Raw genomic sequence first — 20977 nt, forward strand, 5'->3', positions numbered from 1 at the left:
GTTCCATTTACTTGTTGCTTACCATACCACTTCCTTGGTTGAAGGTCATTAAGTAATTTATTGATTCTTGTGTCTGGGGAAACTCAGTATGTTACAGACCAGAGTTGGAAGATCAATCTTGGAAACAGCAGAAAAACAAGGAGAAGGGTAAGGATTCCATCCATGTTTGGCTTAAGTCATCCGGTTCATGCTTTGACTCCCCATGTATTTTCACATAACACATACTAGGTATTTTCAGGAAAAACGAAGATCAGATTGGCACTGCCCTCAAAGATTGACAGCCCAGGCTGTTGACCATAAACACGTCTCTGCTCTGACATCGCCCTGTGGGGAGAGAGAAGTCCTTAGGAGATGCAATGCTTACGTATTTACTTTTTTTAATAAGTATTTTTGCCTTGTTGATATTGGAGCGCTTTTCTCTCCCAATGTGTTCACTTATTTAGGTAATAACTACTGTTATTACCTGAAAAATTCAGTCTCAGGTGATGTTTGTAAGCCCCTTTTGTGTGAGCCAGAAATTCCAAGTTGGGCTACCGCAGGTAAAAAACAAACAAACAAACAAACAAAAAACAAAAACCACCATCCTGGTGTCACTGCTTTCAATCTGTATCCATTTGCTGGAATGCTCACTGCTCATCTCTTTTTCAAGGTAAATGGAAAAGTATAGGTTTCTAATCACACATTTGCAATTGCAAGGGAGGGGCCAAGGATGAGAAGCGCAATCAGGCAAATTTTATTATTTATTGACATTTTAGAAGTTGTGGAAAACCACTGGCAAAGCCCAACTTTATTCTCCTTGGGCTTATGTTCAGGGACCAAACCATTCTTTTGAAACATGCAGAGTTTTTAGCAGTTCCTCTTTAAAGAAATGCTATCATTCCTTTCTTTGGGGAGGAAGGAACAATGCCCCTTGTGTGTTCGAACCACTCAGAGCGTTAATACACTGTTTCCTTAGAAGGGTTTGCTTTCCCGAGTTGAACTTTTCAGAACTCAGAACACCTTATCACACTTTCAGAAGCCTTCTCTCTGAAAATGGAAAAAGGAAAGGGGGGAGAGCCTGTCAGGACTTGTGCCAGTTAAATCCGATCTCTCCGGGGATTTGTTTTTCTTCTGGCGTCAGATTAGATGTTCAAATCAAGCAGTGTTTGAGGGCTGCAAGGGAATGTCCATGGGATTCTTAGTGAGGCTAATCCCAGAGCGGCACATTCCAAGGGACTAATCTACCCAAGTTCATTGCTTACTTGAAACGTCTCTTGGGGGAAGAGCTGGGCAAGTGGCTTTTTTTCCAGTGGGCGGTCATAAGAGCATTATTAACGGGATGACCAGCCCCAGACACAGCAAAATGAAAGCAACAGGAGCTGCTCGTGGGACTGCCTTTGCCACCACCCAGAGCCAGTGCTCAGGTAAAATGATTTCGGCTCATTTTCTTCTTGTTCAACCTCCCAATAGTGAATTGGGGGGACCTAGAGGAAGACCCAAGGAATACCCAGGTAGATGCCGAAGGAAAGCTACAGTCAAAAATGAACACTGGTATTCAGTCCCTTTGGGTCTGTGGTGTTTTGTTCTGATTAGGACAGAGTGTACGTTTGAAACAGGAGAGTCTCAAAATAAGGACATAGTGAAATTTCACTGGATTTGTTCTATAAAGTTAGGGAATTCTTTTTTTTCTTTCTCTCATCTTGTGATTACTGGTCTGGGTTGTTGTCGTCCTGTTACGTTACCCTCTTACAGGGTGATTGCAGTTGTAGTTTCCAAGATTTTCTGGAGACAGATTTAGTACATATTTGATGTATGTACTTATAAACTATTCCTGCTTAGAGAAGTCCTTGATCTTGTAGCTGGTGGAGAGTTGGGAGTATGAAGTATCCGAGTAATGTGGGGAACTAATGTTTGTAGCAGAAGCTTTGTGAGAAAGAATTGAAACCTGACTAAATGAAATAACTTATTTTTTTCCCTTTGGAAAGCAATATTTACAGCTTCTGTTTGTTTCTATCATTTCTGTCCTTTATTGACTGTACGTTTTACTTTCAAAATTAGTACTTTATTCTTTGAGGGTAATCATTATACTTAATTCAAATGTGAATGTCCTCATTTTTGTTTTCAGTACGATGTCCTTTAATTATTAGCCTTTGAAACCACTTCCCTATTACACATCACACATGACTGATAATGCAGAAAGAAAGAAAATAGCCCATTACAAACTCAGTCATGGTGATGTGACCGTTCTACCTTTAGAAAAGAAAGTACAAAGCGATTTTCTAGGGTCTGATGGAAGCCATCTTTTCTAAGAGTACATGAGACTTTTGAAGCCTATTTAAAAAGAAAAGATTTTAGGGCAAACCTGTCTGTTGAAGTTTTGCATTAGAAGAGAATTAAAGGGTCAGTGAGAAACATGGCATGTCAAAACTATTTCATGCTTTCAAACAACAAGGATAGCCATTCTGAGCTAACTTACTTGGATATTGAAGCCAAGTATGAAGCTCATGCAGAGCAGTTCAAAGCCTTTGGACAAAAGCAAAGGGAATTAGTTTAAGGAACAAGTTAAACCATGATTATACATCAAATTTGCCCGCTTCCAAGAAAATAATTTTAAAAATCTATTATCTACCCACACTGAAGAGCTGAATAAAAAAGCACAGTACAGCAAAGCCCACAGTAGAGCATAATCAATTATGCACGATATTTTGTAGAATTCCTAATTCATGTGTTATACATGTAGTCTTTCTATTATGTATTCTGCTTTTCTTTTTCAAAAAAAAAAAGAGAATTCAATTCAATTATGGATGTTGGAAAGATTTTTATTATATTACATTTGTTCCCCACCCCCTTCCAATTTCCCATACCTTGGCAAGGGAAATGGTTAATCTGCTAGTAATAAGAGATGGAAATTGATCTTGTTTCCTTTTGGTAACAGTGAGATAGGTTTTTCACCATTAAGAAGGTAACTAAGTTGCTGAACTGACACAAGTCAAGATATTTTATTTTAAAAAATTAACAAGTTGGCAATCTCTATGTAGTAATTCTCAGTAAAACTCCCAGTGCCTTCCAGGTTGAAACTGGGATCTGTGAGTGAGACAAATGATCAAGGTATCCTTGGGATATCTAATTCATCTGTCATGGTCCCCCGGGTTCTCAAGTTAGGAATCTGTTGGAACTGCATTTCTTTGTTAGAGCCATTATAATGATTCCCCCCTTCCTTTACTTCTTGCTCCTCTTACAATGTCTTCCTGATGTCACACCCCAGTCCTTTATCCTAAGGAGTGAGATAGAAGACATAGCAGAATATGTTTTACTTCACGTGTGGAGACAGAAGAGGGGAAAGAGGAGGGAAAGATGCGAGTATGAATTGGGTCTAAGGCATGCCTCTAGGAGTTCAACACTGTCCATAAACCAAGGCACTCCCAGGCATGCCCCGATGGCACTGCCCAGATTAAGGGCATTTACTATCAACAATATATAACTTGGAAAGGCAGGTTAGCAGAGTGGGTAAGGGTGTGAACTCTATAGTCAGACTGCATAAGGTCAAACTCTGGCTTTAACATGTACCTGCTGAATCTCTCAGCCTCAGTTTCTTCAATGGTAAAATGGGTGTAACAGAAGTCCTTTCCTCATAGGGTTCTTAGGAGGACCCATGGAGATAATACACATAGGGCACTTTCCAGGCACATGATGAGCCCTTCATAAATGTGAAATATCCTTGGAGCCTATCATCCCCAATGCAAAGAGAAATCAAACCAGGTCAGGTCAGTTATAGTAGATTCATAGTGCTCTTGTCTGAACCTGCATCTGAACTTTTAGTACCAGAACCAACCCAGCACTGGCCCCTTCCCTTGAAGTGAAACATGGTACCCAAATACTAATGATAACAACTTGATGTGTCAGCTATTATTATTGTGCCCATTTTATAGATGAGAAAAACTGAGGACCACAATAATAATGTGACTTTGTCCATACCGTGGAGTTCCACTCATGCCACTTTTTCTACTGGCAAACCTCATGCTCTATCCATGACACTGCCATTCCTTCTTTCTCTCTGGGAGAGTTGATGGGCACTCACCCAAATTTGCAGATGCTTCCCCAAAAGAAACTTCTGAATTCTAGCCAAAGTAGGCCACAAAGAAGAAAGGAAAGGGCTTTCTCCCTTTTCTGCTCCCCGAGGTGTAGGGAACGTTGGTTTCAGATGTCCAGTGAGGAATATTTTTACCATCTTTCTGCCAAGAGATGTTATCAATGAAGGTATTCAGTGTCTAGGAAAAATCACAGCCTATGAATAGTTTAACTTACAGGCTTTTCACAAAGATAAAGCCTGGTTTATCTATGCTGCTCAGCTCATTTCTGTGGCAAAGATGCAGCCACTAACTTTTCCTATATATTTGAGAAGAAAAATCTTTGTGATTAGACACTGGGGCATTCTTCATGCCCAGCTGACAAACAGAACTCCAAATGTTAACTTTGTGGTTAGAGGGTGCAGAGGTCCACCTGGATCCAGGGATCTGAGGCAGGATATGTGCTCCTCTTCATGTGGACGATGCATAAACACTGAGAAATTATGTGACCCAGTTGTGATCATGACTGAAACGGGATGCAGCTCCTTTGTGCTCCTCAAGCTTCCCTGCCTTGCTACTCTTACAACATTCTTTATCATATGAGATAACTACTGCCTTCAGTGCTGCATGTTTGCATAGGCTCCATCATGAGAGAGGAGGGAGATGGGAGACTAAGGGTTGAGAGCAAACCAGACCTTCACACAGTTTATATAGATGTTTGAGTCCTTGACAGAATCAGAATCAATTATCGCCAACATATGGGGGTTTGTAACAGTTAACACTGGTCACTGAGGCCAACTAAACAGCTAAATTGCACTTTGGCCCTGTATCTTTCAAGAGTATGAATTTAGTCCTGATACTGTGTTAGAGAAAAGATAATACCATATGGAAATAACTTGACAGGGTGCTTTAACAACTTCCGTATTAAATGCTTAGAGAAGGGATCTTCTGAGCAGCTTGCAGGATCTCATGGGAGACTCCTCTGCTATTTTAAAAGCTAGTAAAGAAAGAGGTAAAGGGCTACGGGATGGGCACTATGCTTTGGAACAAAGATGGTACAGTTTGCTGGAGCTTCCTTTGTCCTTCTGGGAACCTAATCTTAATGGCCGGACTTCCTGGTGGACAATCCCAACAGTGCCTATTCTAAGAAGCTGTGTTTCCTATGCTTAAAGACATGTGGAATTTAAAAAAGAAAAGAAAAAGTGCTATCTTTCTTCCTTCCAAAGGCATCAATTACCTGTGAAGTTCTAAACTGTGATGAAGACATTTATCTTCCTATGCTTCCATTTCCTTTTCTCCTTCTGTGTTTAAGCACTGTTAATTAGGATTTTAGGAAAAGCATTATGATGGATTAGGGCTCTTGAGTTGTATAATTCTCTTACCATTTCTTTCCCTCTTTTTTTTTTTTAAAGAGAGAGAGTAGGAGGAGGGGTAAAGGGAGAGGGAGAGAGAGAATCTCAAGCAGGCTCCCCAAAGAGGAGCCCAAAACAGGCCTCAATCTCAGGACCCTGAGATCATGACCTGAGCCAAAATCAAGAGCTGGATGCTCAACTGACTGAGCCACCCAGGTGCTGCAATTTCTCTTTCTTTCTACAAGGAAAATCAAATGGAAGTGCTAGCCATGAGAACTTCGTATTTATTTACATATATTTCCTCCCACCGCTGAATATTTGTTATGTACAGAGCTATAAGCATACTGTTCTGTGTTTTTCATTTCCTCCGTAAATAGTATTGTTTTTCTGACCTTTAAAAATCATTAAGAATTTGTGTATGGTTCCATCACTAACATTTTTCTTTAAGATCATTTTCTTTGACTCAATATTATAATGTTAACCTAATCAACAGGTTCTGGCAGCAATTGATTTTGTTATATGCCGTGTTTATGTGTGAAGTAACTGCAATTTCATTTCAGTTTATGAGATACTAGTCTATTACATGATTATGAAATTTTACTTTCTAGTCAAAAGTACTTGGAGGTTATGTTCACCTTTCTTCTTTTGTTTTGTTTTTTTTTTTTTTCCAGGCTCAGAAATCCTGGATAGAAAGAGCATTTTATAAGAGAGAATGTGTTCACATCATACCCAGCACCAAAGACCCCCATAGGTAATCTTGCTGTTTCTATAATGAAGTGAGAACACAGAGTAGCATTTACAGGAACAAAATTACAATAGTAACACTATCCATTGCAAGGGATCCAAAGTCAAAGATCATTTTATTTTATCTTTGCTGGGCATCTCTGAAGCAATCTTAGATGTATACACCACATAATATGCTATGCCTACAGTTAATTCTCTAAGAGCCTGTACAAAATAACAGAGATACGCCACTGGGAAGGAATTAATCACTGTCTATAAGTGGGTTATACGTATTTTTAGTATGGTTACTGATTTTTAAGCATTTCATCGAAATGCTTAGTTTGTACCAATATTCTCTGCTATAATGAAAAAGAGATTTTTAAATAAAAGACTCCTAATAGATTACTAATTAGACTGACCTTCAGATTCCCATCCAAGCACATTTTTTAGTAACTACTTACCTTATCTTCAATATCCTAGTTACCTCTCTGATTTTGCCTTAAAGGCTGGCAGCATCTGAGATAGAAAGTTTTCAGGATGCAGTAACATATGAATGTCTGAAAATGCCTTTATGAAAAGGCAACATAATCAAGCAATTTAAAATACAGCTTATCGAGTCATATAGACTAGCTACATAACCTTGAACAAATTTCCTAACCTTCAAAAATGCAATTTTTTACTCATAAATTGAATGTGACACTGTTAGTATTTAATAACTGATAACTGTTTTACTATTAATTACTATTACTATTAATAGTTATAATAGTGTCTCAAAGTATGAAGGATATGTATTGCTATTATTACTAATAGTTATAATAGTGGTAGCAGAAAAGTATGAAGGACATTTTCATGATGTGAGGAATGAATTCTGTTTTCAGATATCTTGTGACTAACATTTTCATCATTTCTTCAGGAACACTTAAGCTTTAGGTTTTTATTCTCAGAATTGGCTATTTGACAGTGAATGTCAATTGAGGAAAGACAGGTTGTGACTCACATATGAGTGAGAGTCCTTATTTAAATGTGCATGTTAAAATTCTTCCCTCAAAGTTATGCCATGGCTTTCATGCAAGATTTGATAGAGGGGAGGAGTGAGAGGTAGAAAAATCTATAGGGCTTTTGTTCGCAGGTTCCGATCCTGAACCATATGGCAGGTCTGAAAGGGGTGGGTGGAGAAGGCTGGGAGGCATGGTATAGCTTATCCAGCTAAAGGAAAATGAAGAGCAGGGTGGTATGTGTGTGTGTGGGGGGGGGGGGGGTAGGGAGGAGGAGGGAGGGTGGGCAGAAAAGAAAATTTGTGTGTCAGGTAAATCTTGAGTTCACTATTTGCCTAGTATAGCCACATTGTGGGATTTTGCCTGAGGAATGACTGGCTCGCTATGGTCTGTAGATTTCTCTGGCAGCTTGCCTTAGTGGGTGATCCCATAATGGCAGATACAGGGATTCACTTTGACCTTTTCTACTGCAGGTGTTGCTGTGGGCGTCTAATAGGCCAGCATGTGGGCCTCACTCCCAGTATCTCCGTTCTTCAGAATGAGAAAAATGAAAGTCGCCTCTCCCGAAATGACATCCAGTCCGAGAAGTGGTCCATCAGCAAGCACACTCAACTCAGCCCGACGGATGCTTTTGGAACCATTGAATTCCAAGGAGGTGGCCATTCCAACAAAGCTATGGTAATCAGAAAACCATTTAGTCGCTTCCCAAATTCTTTCTCACAGCCTGCAAAGGAGAGGTGAAGAGCTGGAGATTTAGTCTTTGGGCTTTATCCCACCTTTGCCAGATCCAGGCTGGGCAACCGGCTCTGATGACCTGGCCCCTATGCCTCTCTGCTCTCCTTTATAGAATGGGAGAAAGAAAAGCTTCCTCCCAGGATTTTTAAATAATTAGTATGATATCAGATGCAGTGACTATTGTTATTATTAATAATAACAAGTAACTTTCTATAGTGATCCACTTCTATTATGTTACTCTCTGGGTCTCATCTTTATGGCATGTTTTTCTGTCTCCTTTGATTGAAAAAAAAAATCTTTAGGTTTCTGTTTTGTTCTATTGGTAACTAGGACTTCTCTCAATTCAAGGTAGAAATGATCATCCCAGACTGTTTCCTTCCCTGTTCTAACAGAGATCTTGCCATCTAAAGTGAGTGCTTTTGCTCCAAGCAGCTGTGTTCAATAATGTTCTCAGTAGAAGAGCTCCATATGAAAAGGGTTTTGTTTGGAACAGTGGCTTTAGGAAATAATACAAATTTTACTTCTAAGAGTTGTTGCTTCTAAATTTCAGCTTTCATCATGAACCTCTCCCTACTTGGCTGACAGATTTTTTTTTCCAGGAGAAAAGTACACCATATGTTTTTGGAAATTCTAGAAATGCTATATTTCAACAAGCTTGCTTCTAACAGAGTTAGTGGAGAGTGGAGCAGTTGGAGGTGGCTGCTCTAAGGCACAGCATGAAGTTCTTTGAGTGTGGAGAGGAAATTTTGCTTAGAGAAGCATACTGCAAAATGTAAGGGAAGTCACTTCATACTAGTCACAGGCTAAAAATGTGCAAAAAAGCCACCTCCCTCCCTCTCTTCTCTCTTCCCCTTCCCCTCTATTCCCCCACTCTTATAGGATTTTCTTCACTAAGAATGGCTGACTAAGGTAGTCTCCTAGTTTTTTTCCAAGAAAATCAATTCTGAGCTATGTGTTAGGGTACAAATAGTTTTGAGCAATGTATTGGAAAGAAGAGGAGGCTATGTGCAGCCCCCAGTAAGGCCTGGGGAAAAACATGGTGGGGGGGTGGGAATTAGTCTTGGCCTATACAGAACCAAGGGCAATGGAAATTTGGCAACGTCCTCCTCCACCCAAGGGATGTATTCACCTACACAAAGTCATTAAGGGTTCCCAACTCAGCATAATTTCCTTTCACAGTATGGGATCCAAACCATATACACTGGGGATCCCCCAGGAAATCATGCATTAATTAAAAGTCATGCAAGTTCACTATAAGAAAAGTGCTGCCAAAAAAAAAAAAAAGCAAATGTATGAAAATGGATCCACAGAGAGCCAAGAATATGAGATGATATGAGATAAGATGAGATGAAATGAGAATATGATAATGTTGCAAGTGAAGTGTACCCCCCAAAAAAGAGAATGTGCTACAGATGAGAAAGTGGCTTGGGATGCAGGAATGGTGCCACCAAGCTTTGTGCCCCATGTTGCATAGCTGATATATGATGTCTGTATACTATGACATTTAATGGCAGAGGACAAACTCAAATAGGCACACCTGTCACTCTGTTCTGGAAGTGTGAATACATATGACATGGAACTTTGATAGCCTTCCCAAAGCCCCATGTACCTTGATGAAACTCCAAACTACCTGTTGACGGGTCAGGTTAGGACAGGTCAGCTACATATTTGTAGATCCCAGTGTAAAATGAAAATCAAGGCCCCCTCCTGGGGCAGGGAAAGCAATCCCCCGTTCCTACTGCTGTCAACCCCAACTCACAGTGGACAAATAATAGTCAAAGGAATTGCCATCTCTGTAATGGGGCATGCACGGTATCCGGTGTGGGTGAGACTTTCCACCCTCTCACCTAAGAACCTCACCATGGCACTGCCAGCCAAAAGCAGAGACAGCTACTTCCTTGCTCTGTCCTAAGATGCTACAGGGAATATACCCAGCTTTGCCTCTCCCCTCGCCTGCACTCAGATCCCAGTCAGGGATAGTGGGTAATGATAGAACAAAATCTCTATTGCTGCCTCAGGTGAGAATGGAGTGGGAAGGCTAGACTGACTGAGACACCAGACATGAGAGCAGGTGGCTGGGATCCCCTGTGCCAGGGAGGCAGCAGGAGGTGGGATGTGGGACCTTGGACCACCTGTGAGCTGAGGATCCAAGCCCTCTGCACATACTCTACCATCCCATCACACTTGACTTACAAAACAGATTCAAGAATAAAATTGTTGAGATTTTCAAGACAGCAAGTGTAGAGCATTAAACTGTAAACAGTGCCTTTCTGAGCAGTATGACCATGCTGCTTGTACGCCCGTGAAGCTGGCACTGAGATTAGGTCTTGCATGTCCTAGATGGTCTCGTTGCAAACACTATGAGGAAAAATCTTTCTTTCAGAGTCTAATCAGTCAAATGAGGACCAGTTTTCCTTCTTCTTCTTCTTCTTCTTCTTCTTCTTCTTCTTCTTCTTCTTCTTCTTCTTCTTCTTCTTCTTCTTCCTCTTCTTCTTTTATTTTTTGTACAACCAAATATTTAGCAAGTGAGCGTCCCCGCTATGCACACACAATGAACGTTTTGTCCACTTTGAATACTTGGCCTTGAATTGTTCTGGTTCTCGTGTCTAGACAAAGGGGTGGAGCTGACAAGTGGTCAGATGTCTTGTTTTATCAGGCAGGATGGTGATTTTGTGCCAATCTGTGCCTTCTTTACTTTTTGCCCTCTCCAACAAACTGGCATGCAGTTTGGACAAAGGGAAAAATCATCAATTACTGTCTGTTAAAGAATGTCAGTCTTCAGATGGGGAAGGCATGGTTAAATATTCACCATGACTGAAACAGGTCAACTAACTTAATGTGCCTGATCCCAGGTTATTCTATTCAGCTAGGCTTAAAAAATACTGAATAATCTCGATCTATCTGTTTTATAGACAAGGCAACTGGAGCCCAGAGAAGTTAAATTCTTCTGTGAGAGTTATTTGATTATTTCATGACAAAGAGAATTCTTGAATTCAGGCTCCTTAGGATTTGCTGTCAGCTCTGTTTCTTCTCTGTCATGTATGCTTGGTATAGACTCTAGGAGATGATTTGGGGGGAAGCTAATTACTGTTATATTTCTCGCTCTCTTATAAGGGTTTTGAACACTTTGCAGAAGTATACAGTTACTATTATTTGATGAGGTTAATTAAACTCAAAAGCTCTGAGCAGGAGGAGGTCTTTGTAAAATTACATCCTAGGTTAATAGAACCATTTTCTGAGCCTTTCCCAGCACTTTGTGGTATTCTGTTCTCAATTTCCAGGCCCAACAACCCTGGGAAAGTTCAGTAGCAATGGACTCAACATCTCTCTCACTTTGCAAAGAATCATGATCCAGGAAGGAGACACTCGTAGCTGACAGTGAATGAGGGATCCTCACTCCCTTCTCTTCTCAACACCAAGCCATGTCCTACCAAACTGCATGCTCCAAATGCCATTCCTGGGCTATTGGAGGACCTGGCAATTCATTCAGGTGCCTTATAAAAGTCAGAACATCAGTACCAAGGAAGAAGATAGTAAGATACCAAAGCTCTGGGTTAGACATTGTCTGAGTAGAGCCAGTTCCAGGCAACTTTTTAAAACTGACATAGAGGACCATAGCAGGCTGGCCCCGCAGCACACATTGGGTCCTCTCTCAAAGGCTCTTCTTTATCTGGGGCTACAGCTGTAAGTTATCTAGAAAAAGTGACAGTGCTGGACTTGATTATACAGAGTCTTATTTGCTACTAATCATCTCTTCCAATTAATGCTGAGCTGACTTGTACACCAGGTAAGTATAACTTAATTAAGGACTTGGATTTAAACCTCTCAAGTCATTCACATGTAATTATCTTCAGGTTTTTCCTTGCTATTCACTGTTTATTAGATCAAGTTGAACCCCTTATTATAGTTTTTATATCATTTAGGTAATTGTTCCTCTGCCTCACTGTCACACTTAAAGCCCTAACTATTGAGCCTTCCAGGATTAAAGCCTTATTCTCTGAGCATTGCCAGTGGGTCAGGAGAATAGAGGTAGGGGAAGCTCCGGTGAGTGGGGAGGTCTGCTGGCAGCACCACAGCATCAACAGTCTCACACTTTTAAAATGCTTTGGGATTGAATTCGATTTTTTAAAAACTGTCTTTCTTTGAATTAGGCATATTTAATCTGGGAATCATCACCAACTGACACATGCCAAATTTGAAACTAAATGAATCCCCTTTCCCAAAACAAAATAGCTACTCACTAGACTGTGGCTAACGAAGCAGCTTTACATAAGCATGGTAAGGTATTTGAGGGGTTTGGTAATTGTTCCATTTCCACTTTCCACCTTTTAATCTTTAGGCCACTGAATCAGCAGTACCCTTGAGAAGCCTTTCTGAAACTGAGAATAAAACTAGAGTTTATCACTTAAACTTCTGGTCCCAATCATAGACCTATAGGAAAGGAAGGAAAGAATCAACCCTCCTCAAAGAAATCTATCTTACCTTTAGGAAATTCCTATCTCTTTGCCTCTAGAAAATTTTATGCTAAACAATTCTGGCAGAAAAATGTAGTGAGTCCCCCCTATGACCTATTTATATGCTCAGTGAAGTTTTATATTTCTAAACCTTTAGGTTTGACTTCTCAGCCAGCAGTTGTCACCTGAAAGTACCTGGTATCTAATGCTGAGGAATCACAAAAACAATATAGACTAAATTGCAATGGCATTTTCATTTCCAAAGTTTTGTGGGTCATCAAACTAGGAATGCAATAGCCAGTGACACCACACATTTGCTTTCCAAGTATTTTCCTTCTAGGGAACTTTCACGTGCTTTAAGCCACCATAAGTATTAAACTCTCACTGTAAAACTAATGACTCCAGGGACTCAGAAAGCTGATATCAGCAAAATTGTGTTAGCAGTTTGATATGACGTGTCCTCCTTGGCCAAAGATTTAATTAAAGGTAGTCATTTTAAAATGTGGCTACAAAGAATTAAAAAAATGAAATGATGCTTATCACATCTCTCAACAGAGAAGAAAATGGGCCAAATTTCCCCCTCCAGCCACAGAAGAAAAGCACTAGAAATAAGTGTTCAAATAGAGTTAGCAATGGTATTTCCCTTATTCCAAACAAGCACTACGTTCAAACTGATAATTTCCCAGAATTAAAAATGGCTTTACAGTATTAGGAAGAGGATTTGTCATTTTACCGTTTCCAGGAGCTTAGCCAGATTTATCATTCTGCAGTTCTTTTACATTTTCATTTAAAATCTGGGCAGAGTTAGGGGGATAAAAATTTAGGGCTAAAGAGGTGACTCATTCATTATCAGAGCCAAATTGTTCCACCAGCTCTCAAATTCAGAATTCCAAAGGAAGATTGTTATTATATATTTTAATTAAACAGCCTCAGCCTATTCTAAGTAGTAATGACTATCCCCCCCCCCCCCCACACACACACACGTGTGCACGCACAGCCATGGCCCACCCTGGGTGTTATTATAAAGGCAGAACAACGCTGTCTGGTCTATGATGCATCTGTGACTTCCCAGTTTAGTACAGAGTGAGGCCATGGTCAAGTCAAGTCCTGTTTTGATAAGTGAATAGTAATATTACTAATGATAAAGTAGTAAGAATGGCTTTAGAAAAAACTTCAGTGAAGTCATCTGCTACACAGAAAGGCCTTTAGCATCGGCAGAGCAAAAACTCAAGCTTTGGCTACCGAAGCCATGTGCCATTCAAATTAAATAATTTTCTAATTTCTAATTCTAGTTTTCTAATAGAGTTTCACAAAGCTTAATTTAGTGGTTTGTGTTTGGAACTCAAAAATCATGCTGTATGCATTGGCCTCCAAAGCACCTAAGAACAGATCAAATAATATATTTCGACTAGAGTGAACCCCTATTTTATATAGAGCATTCTTGAAGTGCTGTTCTGGGTGTCATTAGCTCTCTCCACATTAGCTCTCCCCTGCCAGGCAAAGCCACTAATGATAGAAAGGAAAAGAAGAAGATTATTCTAGGCTTGGGCAACTTATTGGAGCTCAGTTTATCTCTAGAAATTATAAATTGAGGAGCTAAAGTCATGTGGATGAGGGATGGGTTAGGCAACCTGGAGCCAAGGTAGCATTTTCGCTCTTGACAGGTACTTGTATATAGATAAACACCTGCAGCAGTCACTCCCCAGATAACTCAGAGTTGAGAAACAAAGTGCTCCTTTAACATATCTGCTGAAGATTTAAAGGCAAGTTATTCGGATCCTGTTGTACACAGACGTCACTTATAAGGTGTTTGTAACCTTCATTAAATTTACATGTATTGGTTTTTCAGCCATAACAGGCGATTTTCCTTAATTTAATCTTCACAGGGTCATGTGAGGTGGTCAGGATCAGCCTCATTTCACAAGAGAAGGCACTGAAATTGGCCAAATGACTTAACAGCACCAGTGTCCGAGCTAGAGTGTGATGCTGCTGATGATTGAAAAATCTATAAATAGAAGCACATGTCACCACATCAGATTACTGCCCAAGTGACAAAATTTAGTATACCCATCAGGAAGATTTCTTGTTATTTGTAAGGTGATCCCTTAGCAATTAATGAGCTCACAAGTGGATGGTCAAAATTGCTTATCTTGACAACCAAAATAGCTCCTAATTTCAAATCACATTGACCGTTTATTAATTGCTCTGGGGTCAGCCATTTATGACTTTAAAGCTGCTGATTCAGCACGTGAGTTAGCTGTTACAATGCAAGCACCTGGAGAGTTCCCTGACTAACCTGCTTTTTATGGATGTAAGAATCTAATTTAAAAATTGACATGTTCAGATAATTGTGTCATGTTATCACATTGTTTTAATTAGCCTCTTATCTCCCAAATGGTTTACTGAGTTACTAAACCATAACAATGACAAAAACAACTGATTCACATAAATTCTTCTTTTAAAAAAAAAAAAACTTGCCTTTTATTCTCCAAGGGATTACATTTTTGGAGATAATTTGGGTAGCTGAAAATGGCAGAGTTTTCCTATTCACTGTCTCCTGGGTAATTCCTCCAGTATCTCCTCCATTTTTCTCTGTGGTTTTCATGTAAAATATTGAGTGTTCTTTCTACCCTTTGGCCCAGTGAGAAACACAAGACAGCACTTAGAAAATTCTCTTTGGTCTGGGAAAGAGTTGTAATCCTTGCCTCTCATGCAGTCTCTGGGGAGCTAGTCAGAAATGCAAAACCACAAGCCCCACCCCAGACCTCCTGGATTGGAACCCACATTTTTGTCAAGATTGCCAGGTGAGTTGTGTGCATTAAAGTCTGAGAAGCACAGCTCCACCAGAGAATTTCCCGTGCAGTAGTAGCTTTAGTAATGGACTAGATGAGTGGTTGATTATGAGACAGCTAGCTCTGAGGCCCCAGTCACTCACTTTCCCTGGGGTCTCCCTGTCCTTCTCTGTGAAGCAGAAGAATTGAACTAGATGATTTCTAGTTCCCATGATTGCTAAGATATTTCTAAGTTCTCTTTGATTTCTAAGATTGACTACTTCATAGCCAATACGGAAAGTTTTATCACAAATCACAGTCAGGTCAAACATGGTCCCTGTCCTCAAAGATCTTTCAACATGGGCAGATAAAACTGACACATGCAAAAAACAACCAGGGAAAAACCCATCCAATTGGGTTAGTTTGATTGTTATGTTGCATCGATATGAGCTTGCATTCTCAGTAAAAGCCTTTAAAAGATGAGAATCATTTCTGTAGACGAGAAAGGGAGGAACTAGGTATTCTAGGACTTAGGGAACAGCATTAGCCAAATGCAGAGAGAAGTGGGAAACACTTCTAGGTGGAGTCAAGCCAAAGTGGAGAGGACCATGACAGGCAGAAGGAGAGTTTACATATAATGAAACACTTTGAGATATAGTGTGATCCAAAAGGAATTGGAGAAACAACTATTTCTGTCAGTGTCTTGCTGAGGGCATGGGGTCGAGAAGCCTATGGAGACTGTTGCTATAATCCAAATGGACATCTTAGTAAAGAGAATTTATTCCTACAGTGGCAACTGAAGGAATAGAGGGAAAGACCTGGTTGAGAACACTCTTTTCAGAAATGGTTCTCTAGAACTTTGAGACTGCTTGTAGGTGAAAGGAAAGGAGAAAGAGAGAGGGACATTATCACTTTGTGGTCAAGAGTAAGGACTCTGGAGTCTGAAGACCTGGGCTATGGACCCCATCATTACCACTGTCATTTGAACTTGAGAACCTAAAAAAAAAAAAAAAAGAACTTGAGAACCTGATGGATCCTTTCTGTCTGCAAGCTGTGAAATGTGAATGATATCAACCTCCTCCTTACTGAGAGGAGTCATGAAATAATGTATGTGCTGGAGCATAGAATATACACAAAGGTCTTGGTTTGAGATTTGGGGTTTGTTTTGTTTTGTTTTGTTTCTCAATAGAGTTAAGGACCTGAGAGCAGAGAAAAATACATGAAGAGGGCCCACCAGTAATGTAACCTTATACAAATCAGACAACAAGTGCCTCTGTTTCCCTATCTGTAAGACAGAGGTGGGGACAAGGTGATTCAAGGTCATTCACTCCCTACAGAGCACTTAAAGTAACAAGAGTTCTGTGATCACAAGCAAGCTTTTCTTAACTAGGAAAAAGATTAGGCCACTTCAAAAGGAATTGTAACACATTCCATAGATTTTTGAGGGGCACTTTCCTGGGGATCTTTTTTTTTTTTTTCTTTTTTTGAAGGTATAAGAGGGTAAAGGAGAGAATAGTAACTTAAAAAGAATTTTTTTTTTCCATCTCCCACACTAAGCATTTTTTATTTGTATAGTTTGGAAGCCTTGGGAGTCCCAGCCCTAATTTATTTCACTAAATATCCCTTTCTGGAATTAGTCAAAATGACATAAATTCACTTCAGCAGAGCCGCCAAATTTTAACTACTCGAGTGGCATAGACACAGTGAGCAGGCACAGAAAACATTTTATTCTTTCGTCTTATGATGTCTATTATCTAGATATTTTTCTTTGAGTCACTCAATGAGCCAATAAATACAACGACAGAGTGATAATAACATGGCCTTTATTTAAGAAACACTGTGTTTGTTTCTACCACTGCAATAGCTACTCTTCAGCCCCAAGGCCCCTTGTGTGGCACAGGAACATACATCGTTACTGAAAATTTCTATTCGAAGATATCAGAAAGTTCTTGTCCTTTGCATGAAAGTTTGTGCACGAAATACGCCACATCTCATATTGTAAGCTCTAGTTCAATTCTATTGCTATAATGTACTTAACTAAAATTGCCAACCCTTACCCTTTCCATTCAGGAATTGATTGCTGCTACATAGATTAAATCGTTATAGAACCAGCTTATTAGATTCCAACACCTCTTTGGAATTCTGGTATATGCATGTAGAAAGCTTTAGCTCTTTTTGATATTCTTTGATGAAGCAGTTTAGTTTGTCAAGCTGCTTTCAACTTTTTCTTCTTCTTTGCCTCACATTTCAGCTAAATATATTTAAAATGCATTTTAACAAAAGAATTGACATAATTACTGAGGATAACAAGGGGATCCCCTAGGTCAAAATTATTGCAATCAATTGTCACCTCCTGCATAACCTTATTTATTTATACACCCAAAAGCATTTGTTTGCATGATTACATGCCCCTCTATTCTTTTTGTGGTTATGCTACTTCATCATTAATACTTAACAAATCCCTTAATCAGTACCTTCCTCTTCTCTCCCACATAACATACAGACTTTAGAATGCTTTAATGCTGATGACTTCCACCCAATTAAATGCTATATTGTCCAGTGCTTTAGTTCTATCCCTTCTCACCATAAATTAGATATTATCATCATTTTTTATTCTACAACCAGTGCTTTTCATAGATTTACCATGTATTTGCTAATATCTTTGTTAGCGATTCTTTCTTGTATCCAAAGATCATCCATTTGGTATCATGGACTTTCTCCTTGCTATATATATTTCAAAATTCCTTCAGTGAAGTCTGCTAGAGATAAATTCTCAGTTTTGGTAGTCTGAAAATATCTATAATTTGCTCTCATCTTTGAAAGATATTTTCACTGAATATAGAATTTTACACTGCCAGATAATTCCTCTTGGCACATTGTAGACTCTGGCTTGCGGCATCCATTTTTGCTGTTGAGGAATAGACCTTCTGTCTTATAATGACTATTTCTTTATAGGCGATTTGTCTTATTTTCTAGCAGCTTTTGAAGGTTTTTTATTTCCCTTCCTTTGGTGTTGTCTGTGAGGTGTCTCTGAGTGCTGTTTGTTTTTATTTACCTTGCCTGGGATTCACTGACATTCCTGGATCTGAGAATCTGTATCTTTCAACATTTTTAAGAAACTCCCAGCCAGCATCTGTTCAAGTATTGCTTCTTCCCCATTATCTCTTTTACTTCCATCTAGAATTCAGATCATCTCCAAGGTTTTCAGTTTTGCTTCTGTTTTCAAGTCCTTTGTTCTTCTAGGCTGCATCTGGTTGATTTCTCTGGATCTGTCATCAGCATGGCTAATCTGTAGCTTAATTTTTTTTATTGTATTTTTCATTTAAGTTATTACAGTTTTATTTCTAGAAGCTGCTTTTGATTCTTTTTCACATGTATTGGTCATTCCTTATAGTCTATTGTTCCTTACTGATATGTTCAATAATCTCATTTGTGTTTTTAACATATTAAATATAGCTATTTATGCATATTCTCTGAGTATTTCAATATCTTTGGGGATCTTATTCTCCTGTTATTTCTTTTGGTTCTTATTCATACTGCTGCATCTCTTGTATTAAAATCACATATAAAAATATGCGATTTTATTTTTTACATGATTTTTATTTTTACTATGAGATGTTTATTTTCCCATGGAAACTATCCGAGCTCCGGATTGAGGACTCATTCCTCCACAGAGGCTTTGCATTTGCTTCTGCTGATTACCTGGAGCCATTCCCCAGCCAGAACCATTTTAAATTAAATACTCTGATGTTTTTCAAGCCACATTGATAGTGTGAATATGGATCAAAGCCTTTGGGAGGGCCCCCTGTTTTATAAATAATCAGAGGAGAATTTTTTTCTGCATCCACTCAGAACCAAGGTGGAAGCAGGTAGGCTTCTTTGTTCTCTTCTTCTGTATATCAGACTTACTCACTGTTTTCTTCCTTACACATGAGAGTGGAGTCCTTTGAAGTATCCCAGCTTACATGGGGTCCCCTTTACTGCATAAAGCTGGTAAAGCACAGGTGCCAACATCTTCCCAGGTTTAGGAAAAATCCTCAAGTCCAAAGCCTGCTTTGGTCCTTCCTTATCTCCTGAGGTTCCAGCTTCTACTTTGTTTGGGAATCTGGATATTTGCTCTTTTCATGTCTGCTCTGCAATGCATTTCAAAAGGCTTTCAAATATATCTGCCCAGTATTTCAGTTGTTTCCAGCTAAAGATGGAAGTCTTTATGTAATTAAACTGAGACCTAAATGAGTATGTATGTGGTTATATACATGTTTATCATTGTATGTATTTATAGCATTCCATTTATATGTACTTAGTATACTTATTTCCAGGTGCATCTGCTAATACCTTGAAATCTGATATACGCTTTAGTTTTTTAGATTATTCTGCAAGAATGATTGGCATGCCTTTTGTCATTTGTCTTCTTTAAAAAGATAAAGAAATTCTTAGTATGCAGTTATTATAGATTAAATAAATATAGTCGACAGTTACCTCATTTTAAAATTCTCATTACATTAGGTAGAACTGCAGAATTTTCCAAAACCTGTCAAAGTGACAGGGTCACAGAAACAGATATAGCTAAGTCCAGTTGGTATACTTGGGAAAAGTTGTAGTTGCACTGCGTTTGAGAACAGCAAACAATTTTAGAGTTTGTAATCCTTCACCATTTCGAGAAAACCTTTAAAAATGGTATGCCTTCATCAAGCAAAGACTCTTTTGGTAAAGAAAGTGATTTGCCTTTTTTTTTTTTTAATAAAATCAGATTTCACATGAAAGCATTTTCTTCAAGCACTATACACATCATTACAATCAGTAAAGAGATAAGCCCCCACAGCCAGCCCTTCCCTGTCTCCCTAATTGGTGCCATCTTCTTCCAGTATGTGCGAGTATCCTTCGATACAAAACCTGATCTCCTTCTGCATCTGATGACCAAGGAATGGCAGCTGGAGCTTCCCAAGCTTCTCATCTCTGTGCACGGGGGACTGCAGAACTTTGAACTCCAGCCAAAACTCAAGCAAGTCTTTGGGAAGGGTCTCATCAAAGCAGCCATGACAACCGGAGCATGGATATTCACTGGAGGGGTTAACACAGGTAATTTAATAGAAAAAGATGACCTAAGGAAGGCCATGAGAATGTTGTAACTAAGACTATTTTCTCCTAAGGGTAAATATATTTCTGTTCACCCCACCTCATCTCTCACCCACCCCCGTGTGTCCATTACTTGCTGGATCTCCGTCCTCTCACTGATTCTTCCTCCCTCCATTACTGACACAATAACCATAGTTAGTTCTCACCAAGAATTACTTACACTTGAAAAGCAGTTTGGGCCTTTTAGGCTCTTTTATTTTTTTTTTTATTTTTTATTGGTGTTCAATTTACTAGCATACAGAATAACCCCCAGTGCCCGTCACCCATTCACTCCCACCCCCCGCCCTCCTCCCCTTCCACCACCCCTAGTTCGTTTCCCAGAGTTAGCAGTCTTTACGTTCTGTCTCCCTTTCTGATATTTCCCACACATTTCTTCCCCCTTCCCTTATATTCCCTTTCACTATTATTTATGAATGAGAACATATAATGTTTGTCCTTCTCCGACTGACTTACTTCACTCAGCATAATACCCTCCAGTTCCATCCACGTTGAAGCAAATCGTGGGTATTTGTCATTTCTAATAGCTGAGTAATATTCCATTGTATACATAAACCACATCTTCTTTATCCATTCATCTTTCGTTGGACACCGAGGCTCCTTCCACAGTTTGGCTATCGTGGCCATTGCTGCTATAAACATCGGGGTGCAGGTGTCCCGGCGTTTCACTGCATCTGTATCTTTGGGGTAAATCCCCAGCAGTGCAATTGCTGGGCCTTTTAATATTGATGATACAGAATTTGTAAACACAACGAATGGAATTTCACA

The 20977-nt window shown here is 39.4% G+C and overlaps 1 protein-coding gene and 1 long non-coding RNA gene across 14 annotated transcripts in view; one reads left to right on the forward strand and one right to left on the reverse strand.

The window, feature by feature from the left end:
- Nucleotides 1-20977, forward strand: part of TRPM3 (transient receptor potential cation channel subfamily M member 3) — a 492887-nt gene that overhangs the window by 237409 nt on the left and 234501 nt on the right. For all 10 annotated transcript variants that reach the window (XM_049092014.1, XM_049092017.1, XM_049092021.1 and 7 more), the window contains exons 2-4: nucleotides 6070-6149; nucleotides 7590-7794; nucleotides 19942-20155. In XM_049092014.1, the coding sequence (XP_048947971.1) occupies nucleotides 6070-6149; nucleotides 7590-7794; nucleotides 19942-20155 (499 nt within the window). The remainder of the gene's footprint in view (nucleotides 1-6069; nucleotides 6150-7589; nucleotides 7795-19941; nucleotides 20156-20977) is intronic.
- The window catches only part of LOC112644731 (uncharacterized), a 130254-nt gene that overhangs the window by 28205 nt on the left and 81072 nt on the right, over nucleotides 1-20977 (reverse strand). The gene's annotated exons all lie outside the window — the stretch shown is intronic.

This window comes from Canis lupus, chromosome 1 (assembly GCF_003254725.2).
Source record: "Canis lupus dingo isolate Sandy chromosome 1, ASM325472v2, whole genome shotgun sequence".
Lineage (NCBI taxonomy): Eukaryota > Metazoa > Chordata > Mammalia > Carnivora > Canidae > Canis > Canis lupus.